Genomic DNA, 9765 nt, shown 5'->3' with positions numbered 1-9765 from the left:
ATAAAAAGGTGAAATTTAGAGCTCCCGGCGAGGATCGAACTCGCGACCTTTCGCTTACGAAGCGAACGCACTACCACTATGCTACGGAAGCAACTACATACATATAATTTAATTTTTACATATAGATTATATACACTACACCTGAGCTAAGATACATACATAGCAACAATTTAAGGGCATTCAAAGTTAGGATTAATGGTGACAAAACATTTTATTAGTGAGTCCTCATACTATGTGTAATGTTTGATTAAACTGCAACTGATCCCACATAGCATCAGCGATAATTACTTTTCATGATGTAATATATAACCTCATTTTTGTCATGGTTTAGTGACAATATTATACAACAAGCTAATTATCGAGATTCGTGATTAAAAGATTTACAGTGTTTGAAGGGTGTTAAAATCGAAAGAGTGAGTTAACTTTTCCAGCAGTAATAGAGTCAGCAAATTATGTTCAATGTATTTGCTTTGACAGGATCAAATTTCACTCTCTTAATATCATGCAATTGTATGCCTAATAAACCAAGTTCGAATGTTCCTAGAGCAAGTGGCAAAGGGCTTGGTGGTTGGTAACCGAGACCCAAGTTCGAATCTAAGTTTATTCACATTTCCAGCTAAGTTTATTTCTAAATGAAATAAACGAAACGGATAGCATGCTACCTATCTCTCAAGAAAAAAAAAAAAAAAAAAACCAACATATGGTTATTTTTTCCCCTTTTTTATATATTTTTTTGGTGGCCCAACATTTTATTCTACTTGGTTTGATTATTTTCTTTAATTTTTCGCAGTTAGTTTTGATAAGTCAGTTCGATTGGACCACTTCCGTATTTTCTTCTTTATCTGATTTTGTAAAAATAATCAATTTTTTGAATCGCAATTATTTTCTTCTTTTTTACTTATTTTGAGACTGGGAGATGTCAAACTATTTATGTTGATCTCTATTTACTTCAAGATATTTAGGGATATTTGTTTATGTTGATCTCGGAGGTTGAATTTGTGATTTCGAGAAATTCATCACTATTGGTGCCTGTTTTGACATCAAAGTTGCGGGATCACTCGAGCTCCCACTCACAATTGTACGGAGATCAGCTTTTCGACCTTGATGGGGTGGGGTGCGAAATCGAGTTTGTAAAACTCACAAATTCCTCACTCTCTGACTTTCTGCTTCCAAGCAGCCTTTTATATGTTAGATTATAAAATTAAGAAGATAGAAAAGCAAAAATTTGAACTCTTTAGAAAGTATCGTTATCCTTCTGCGATCGATTTTCTTGCTTCCGAGTCTTCTTTATTTTTAATCAAGCACATGAGAGGGGATGCTAACAATATTTGGTTTTGTTTTCCACTTGGTTATTGTTCTCAAAACAAGAGGATGTGTTGGATAGGGATAAATTTTCATTAAACACTAGTGTAATGACCCACACTTTGCGGCGGGAGGTCGTAATATTGAGAGCTAATAATATGACTGTAATTATATTTATTTATTACGAAACATACAGATATATATAACATTCACATTATGTAAGATAACTAAATATATACTATAGATTATCTAATATGATGTAATGTCTTTGATAATGCAAATATAATTGATAAAACAGTTCTTAGATCATTATGGCCTATCGGTTCCACTTGATTTCTTGCGGGTGTTAACTTTGCTTCGTCCTTCTCCAGTTTTCGAACTGCGTAAGTATGAACAATATTTCACATATATATATAATATATGGGTTATTTGCATACACGTCCCTACAAACATAGTGAATTGCGGAAATATCCCTGCAAACGGAAACTCCATAAGTTGTCCCTGCAAAAGTCCTAAATTATGCAGATATGTCCCTGCCGTCCAGATCTGTTAGAAAATTTTCGTTAACCACGGTTAAAATACTTAACCATGGTTAAGTATAGTGTAAATTGACGTATTTACCCTTCTTCCTCTTCCTCCTCTTCCTCTTCCTCTTCCTCGTCGCCGGCGAGGAGATGCGGCGGCGACGGCAGCGACGGTGGCGAACCCTCTTCCTTTTCCTCTTCCATCTTTCTCTTTTCCCTTCTTCTTCCTTCTTCCTTCTTCCTTTTCCTTCTTCCTCTTCCTTCTTCCTTCTTCCTTTTCCTTCTTCCTCTTCCCTCTTCTTCGTCACCGACGAGGGAGAAGAATCTCGTCGGGGTCGGTCTCGGAGGAAAGGCGGGCGAGTTTCTGGACGAGAAGCTCGAGGGCGTTGTTGTCGACGAGGGCGGCGACGAGGGCGTGTGCGGGGTCGTCGTGGTCACCGAGGACGTCGGCGTCGGTGAGGTCGGTGAGGAGGGAGACGACGTCGCCGGCGATGTCGGCGATGTCGTGGCCGAGGAGGCCGACGAGGGAGGGGACGGCGTTAAGGGCGACGAGCTCCGGGTAGTGCTCCGGTGCTTGGCGTTCTTCCCTCTTCTTCGTCGCTGGCGAACCTGACCCCGCGCCACCGCCGCCGTCGTCTGCTTCGACGGTCCGAAAAGGAAAAGAAAGAGAAGGGAAATAGGAAAACTTTTGGAGGGATATATTTGTGAGGGTAAAATGGTCATTTCACGACTTCGCTGTTAAAAAACAAACAGCTCACTAACAGATGTTAACTGCAGGGACATATCTGCATAACTTGAAACTTTTGCAGGGACAACTTATGGAGTTTCGATTTTGCAGGGATATATCCGCAATTGGCTATATTTGCAGGGACGTGTATGCATTTGACCCATACTATATATATATATATATATAGAATTAGGCTACTATACTATCTATCGTACCGAGCTCCGGTACTATAGTGTTTGTTTTCGATCTTAGGGCGTTCAAATCAACGATCCACACTGTTAAATATGATCTAGGGTATATGAATTTCTTAGGAATAAAATTTTAGTTTTTTTCGATATCGTTTACTTAGTAAATAAATTATATCAAAATGGACGGTGGAAATTGAATAAACTTTAAAATTTGAGCATAGGACTTTTAAATTCAAGATCAAGAATGTTAACCTTAATTTATATAGTTTAAAGTATTTTCTATCAAAATTTGAAGAAATTTAGATTCTTCTACACCGTTAAACTCCAAACTCGTCATAATAGCCATTGAAAATTGACAATTTTGAAATAGTTTGATCATAAAGTAAACTATGTCGAAAAAATATAAAATTTTATTTCTAGAAACTTTAAATACCCTAGATCAGTTTTAACGGTGTGGATCGTTGATTTGAACGCCCTAAGATCGAAAACCAACACTATAGTACCGGAGCTCGGTACTATAGATAGTATAGTAGCCTAGCTATATATATATNCGGAAGCAACTACAAACATATAATTTAATTTTTACATATAGATTATATACACTACACTTGAGTTAAGATACATACATAGCAACAATTTAAGGGCATTCAAAGTTAGGATTAATGGTGACAAAACATTTTATTAGTGAGTCCTCATACTATGTGTAATGTTTGATTAAACTGCAACTGATCCCACATAGCATTAGCAATAATTACTCTTCATGACAGTAATATATGGCCTCATTTTTGTCATGATTTGGTGACAATATTATACAACAAGCTAATTATCGAGATTCGTGATTAAAAGATTTACATTGTTTGAAGGGTGTTAAAATCGAAAGAGTGAGTTAACTTTTCCGGTTATAGAGTCAGCAAATTATGTTCAATGTATTTGCTTCGACAGTATCAAATTTCACTCTCTTAATATCATGCAATTGTATGCCTAATAAACCAACATATGGTTATATTTTCCACTTTTTTACATATATTTTTTTGGTGGCCCAACATTTAGGGATATTTGTTTATGTTGATGTCCGAGGTTGAATTTGTGATTTCGAGAAATTCATCACTATTGGTGCCTGTTTTGGCATCAAAGTCGCGGGATCACTCGAACTCCCACTCATAATTGTACGGAAATCCGCTTTTCGACCTTGATGGGGTGGGGTGCAAAATCGAGTTCGTAAAACTCACAAATTCCTCACTCTCTGACTTTCTGCTTCCAAACAGCCTTTTATATATTAGATTGTAAAATTAAGAAGAATGAAAAGCAGAAATTTGAACTCTCAGAAAGTGTCTTTATTCTTCTGCGATCGATCGATTTTCTTGCTTCCAAGTCTTCTTTATTTTTAATCAAGCACATGAGAGGGGATGTTAACCGTATTTGGTTTTGTTTTCCACTTGGTTATTGTTCTCAAAACAAGAGGATGTGTTGGAGAGAGATAAATTTTCATATAACATATCAGTGGATCTTGTTTATACAATTATGCTGGTGCTCTCATCATGGTCCTTTCATCTCGTGCTAGAACCCCACATAAACACCTTATCTCTTTGGCTAAGGGGCTCTTTGGAAGCGGAAATTCAGAGGACGAGAAGTTTGTAGGTTTCATGAACTTAACATTGTCCGTCATCCCACTGAAGTCGAAGGCTAATCTCCATATAACTGTGATTGAGAGTCCAAGTGATCTTGCAACTTCAATCAATGCTGAAACAAACGCCAATGCTTACAACTTTCTCGAAGTCACAAGTTCCACATCTGAGATCCACAAAAACAAATATGCCCTAAACTCGGATATTGACACAGCATATTAAGGTGAAGATGCATTTATGTTCACAATAGTAACATTGTCCGTCATCCCACTGTAGTTAAAGGCTAATCTCTATATAACTATGAGTGAGAGTCCAAGTGATCTTGCAACTTTGATGCTGAAACAAACGCCAATGTCTACAACGTTCTCGAAATCACAAGTTCCACATCTGAGATCCACAAAAACAAATATGCCCTAGACTCGGATATTGACACATCGTATTAAGGTGAAGATGCATTTGTGCTCCACAATAGTATGGAAATCCCAAAAAACAAACATGCCCTAGACTCTGATATTGACACAGCATATTAAGGTGAAGATGCACTTATGCTCCACAGTTGTTATAACCCTAATTTTTTGAGGATAAGTTACTCACATCTGTCAAAATTAGCAGCTTGTAAATCATGAAATTTTGAAGTTCGAGAAATAAATTAAGAAGCTGTAGTTATCAAAAGAAGCAAATATCTTTATCTTTTGGATAACATTGAATCACCAGTGATTTTAGGAAGCTTCACCTTAGTCATAGACTTTATAATAGAACAATTTGTAATGAAGAGGCATCAAAACTACAAAATGCTTTAATCATCTGTCTAATGTGATTAAATCATCCATTGGTGCACAGCAGCAAACTAATGTTTCAGAAGCAAACTCAGGCAAAAGAAAGAAATTTCTCCAAAGATTGCACATAATAATGAAAGATTAATCGGCAACCAACTTCAACAAGAAAGAGGCCAGGCAAATAGCATTAGTTAATAAATATTCACATCTTTCATAACAATTGCAATAAACAAGCATCTTGCGAGATCAGAGCATAGATGACATGTAACTAACAANGTCGAAAAAATATAAAATTTTATTTCTAGAAACTTTAAATACCCTAGATCAGTTTTAACGGTGTGGATCGTTGATTTGAACGCCCTAAGATCGAAAACCAACACTATAGTACCGGAGCTCGGTACTATAGATAGTATAGTAGCCTAGCTATATATATATATATATATATATATATATATATATATGGTAGAATAAGAAATACAAATAATGTTTTAAAAATATTAATACTTACCAACGTGGTTTTTTCGCTACAGCAAATGTTTCAATAGACAAATTACTATTGTTGCTTGACAAAATACTGCAAGTCAATAATTTTTTTTTTTTTGAACAGGCAAAACATTAATTATTAGATTTTTTTTTCCCACAGACAGAACATTAATTTATAATTAGTTCTTAACTTGTTTATTAATTATATCTTGATTGGCTTTCGGTAGGACTATATTCGCCAATAGTATTTTCCACTTGAGCACTATTTTTAACAGGTATAATAAGTTGATTTTCAGAAGCGACGGCACTGTTAAATTCCTTTGCAATATGATTATTCTAAATCTCCTGTTTTGATTCCAATTACACTATGAATTATTTGTAAATTGTCTTTTACTTTGCTAACTCCAATAAAAATAGTATCTCACGCACAGCATAAACTTTTCTTTTATAAAATTTTTCATACTACACGGCATATTCCTTGCCCTCTTGCTTTTTTTCTTAACTTTCTTTATATATAGCAATATTGTTTAACATTATACACAGGGTTCATGAAACAAAAAATTGCATAGTACATAAAATATTTTTTGTACTTTTGCTATCTTTCTTATTATTACAATGCATGCATCTTCCCCCCAACTCTTTCTACTCATAGCCCATGTGAGTCCATGCATGCCACTTGAACATAGCCCATGTGGGTCCATGTGAGGGAGAGAGAGAAAATCCACCACGTGGCTCGACGGAGGAACGACATTTGGTTTCAACTTTAGTATAGAGTTTAATATCAGCGGATCTTGTTTATACAATTATACTGGTGCTCTCATCATGGTCCTTTCATCTTGTGCTATAACCTCACATAAACACCTTATCTCTTTGGATAAAGGCGCTTTGGAAGCGGAAATTGGAAGATCTAGAAGTTTGTGGGTTTCATGAACTTAACATTGTCCGTCACCCCACTGAAGTCGAAGACTAATCTCCATATAACTGTGATTGAGAGTCTAAGTGATCTTGCAACTTCAATCAATGCTGAAACAAATGCCAATGCTTACAACTTTCTCGAAGTCACAAGTTCCACATCTGAGATCCACAAAAACAAATATGCCCTAAACTCGGATAGTGACACAGCATATTAAGGTGAAGATGCATTTATGTTCACAATAGGAACATTGTCCGTCATCCCACTGTAGTCAAAGGATAATCTCTATATAACTATGAGTGAGAGTCCAAGTGATCTCGCAACTTCAATGCTGAAACAAACGCCAATGCCTACAACTTTCTCAAAGTCACAAGTTCCACATCTGAGATCCACAAAAGCAAATTTGCCCTAGACTTAGATATTGACACAGCATATTAAGGTGAAGATGCATTTATGATCCACAATAGTATGGAAATCCCAAAAAACAAACATGCCCTAGACTCCGATATTGACACAGCATATTAAGGTGAAGATGCACTTATGCTCCACAGTTGTTATAACCCTGATTTTTTGAGGATAAGTTACTCACATCTGTCAAAATTAGCAGAGAAATAAATTAAGAAGCTGTAGTTATCAAAAGAAGCAAATATCTTTATCTTTTGGATAACATTGAATCACCAGGGTTTTAGGAAGCTTCACCTTAATTATAAATCTTGTAATAGAACAATTTGTAGTGAAGAGGTATTAAAAATATCAGTAAGGCGCGGTTTTTAATCTTATTATTAACAAAAGTACAAAATGCTTTAAACATCTACTTATGTCATTAAACCATCCATTGGTGCGCCGCAGCAAACTAATGTTTCGGAAGCAAACTCAGGCAAAAGAAAGAAATTTCTCCAAAGATTGCACATGATAATGAAAGATTAATCGGCAACCAACTTCAACAAGAAATAGAGCAAATAGCATTAGTTAATAAATATTCACATATTTCATAACAATTGCAATAAACAAGCATCTTGCGAGATCAGAGCATAGATGACATATAACTAACGAAGAAACTGAGCACTCTCAAAACTACTCACCGAACATTTTCCATTTCTCCGAGCAAAGATACCGTCTCACCATCCAATTTAAGGCCAACCGACTCGGCTTCTCTGCACAGCTGCTTACACTTTGCCACCCTCCCGAAAGCTGCGTAAACTTTGATCACGTTACAATATATATCATGAGTCGGGACGAACCCCGCCTCCTTCAATCTCGAAAAGTATCTTACGGCCCTCGCAAGATCATTCGAAGCAATGCAGAGTTTTATCACGACTCGATACGCCGGAAGATCCAAAAGACAGTTTGACCCCTCCATCTCCCAAATCAAAGCCAGCCCCTCCCTATACTTCCCATCGCAGTACCGACTATGCATCACCGTCGTGTACATGACCACAGACGGGCGTCGACCCGATTCCTTAAACCAATCGAACAAGCTCTCCACGGCTTCGAATCTTCTAAGCCTGACGCAGACTTTCATTACGGCTGTGCAGTCCTGCGGCTTCAAATCAAACTCCTCTCTCTCTCCGAGCTCGTCGAGCAACGCCGAAGCAAGCTTGTAACCGTCGGGGGTCTTTCCCGCCTCCAATATAAGCTTCGCGTGGATGCTCGAATCCAATGTCCTTCTACCGTCCTTAGCGAGTAGTAGGATCTTCCGGGCGAGGTTTAAGTTCCCTGCTCTGATGAATCCCCTCGCCATTGCTTCGAGCACCGAGCGGCTCGCGGAGCTGAGATAGTTCTTGATTTCCGATCCGAGCTTTAGTCTGCCGAACCGTGCCAATACTTGGACGGTGGACGCGAGAATCTGATCGTCAGGGAAGAGCCCGTTCTTCTGCTGCTGCTGCTGCTTCTGAGCCCAAAGCAAGGTTTGGAGCGCCCGTTCCGGCAAGCCCATGTGCCCCAGCTCTCGAATCGTCATCGACAAAGAACCCTTCCGAAGGAACGGAGCATATCGATCGAGAATTGCAGAAACATCCGACTCCGGCGAAGGAAGAGCTGCAATCTCTCTAGCTATCTTAACAAGGACTTGCGGGTTCTTGCGCACTCGATCGCTGAAAGATAGCCGAGACGAAACATCCGATCTTGCAGCATTCGACCGAATGTGGCGCTTCGGCGTCGGAATACCGTCCGGCCGTGTCTTGTACGGCGACGGGAGAGGGAGGGGCCGTTCCTTCGACGGCTTGACGGGTTTCCGAGGAATCGGCCGATCGAAAAGCGCAGATATCGCATCGAGCTCTTCTTGGGTCCACCCAGAATCATCACTACAACCACCACTTTCATCATCATCATCATCCTCCTCTTCTTTCGACAATTCAAACTTGTCACTCCCCTCCTCATCAAACACTTGTGCACCACTACCCTCTAAATTTAAGGGAGCTTTGGTTTTGGTTTGCTGATTGTGGAGAGTTTGAGATAGTTTTGGTTTCGATCGGAAACGAGCAGAGACGGCAATCCGGTCGGCTCGATTCGAGCCGAATCTACCATTTCCTCGTCGGATTTCGTTGTGATTCTTGTGCAGAGGAGGATTACTAAAGTTGAATGTAGAGAGTATGTGATTCATCGGAGCCTTATTTAGAGATTCAAAATAAAGAGTGTTTTGCGAGTGGGGCAATTTAACAAACAGGTTGTGTGCACGGGAGTTGGTTACGTATTAGGGAATTTTGCCATGGACTACTCAACTTTAAACTGTTTTTATGGCCAGTTACATTGGAGTGGTAGGGGAAAAATATGCAAAGACCCTCTAAATTTTATAGTTTCTGCAAACAAGCACTTATACTTTCAATTTTAGACCCCTAGATTTTAAATTTTTTTTTTTTTCTCTTCCAATTTTGATAATTAAGCTTGACAACGAAAGAATAGATGGAACCAAAATTTCATTTTACAAAAAATATTTTTGCTCTGTGTTTTGAAGCGTCGCAAAAATATACGGAATATACACGACCAAAATAATTATATATTTAATTAATAACTTAATTGAAGAGAGGGAGTGTAGTGAACTACTGATACAGTTAAGGATTTGAATTCGAATATTGATTGGGTTTTTAAAATTTAAATTCATGTTTGATAAAAATGGATTCAGATATCGATTGAATATTTAAATGGATATTGATATTAGGAAATTTCTCAGTAGTTTTTTTTTTAAAAAAATAAAAATAAACATATCGATGCATAAAAACATTTAGACT

General features: G+C 37.9%; 1 protein-coding gene and 1 non-coding gene across 2 annotated transcripts; both read right to left on the bottom strand.

Annotated features, from left to right (window-relative positions):
• TRNAT-CGU lies at positions 20 to 91 on the bottom strand. Its single transcript has one exon. It is a non-coding gene; the product is annotated as a tRNA-Thr (tRNA).
• On the bottom strand, positions 7504 to 9346 carry LOC109712418 (pentatricopeptide repeat-containing protein At2g01860-like). The gene has a single exon (XM_020235974.1). The coding sequence runs from the start codon at positions 9138 to 9140 to the stop codon at positions 7617 to 7619; it is 1524 nt and encodes a 507-aa protein (XP_020091563.1). The 5' UTR covers positions 9141 to 9346; the 3' UTR covers positions 7504 to 7616.

The sequence above is a fragment of the Ananas comosus genome, linkage group 7, assembly GCF_001540865.1.
Source record: "Ananas comosus cultivar F153 linkage group 7, ASM154086v1, whole genome shotgun sequence".
NCBI classification, from domain to species: domain Eukaryota; kingdom Viridiplantae; phylum Streptophyta; class Magnoliopsida; order Poales; family Bromeliaceae; genus Ananas; species Ananas comosus.
This window is presented reverse-complemented; position numbering and strand designations above follow the sequence as displayed.

Bases quoted from the DNA above. Each gene is read 5' to 3' on its own strand.
- LOC109712418 (XM_020235974.1), bottom strand. From the start codon at position 9,140: ATGAATCACATACTCTCTACATTCAACTTTAGTAATCCTCCTCTGCAC.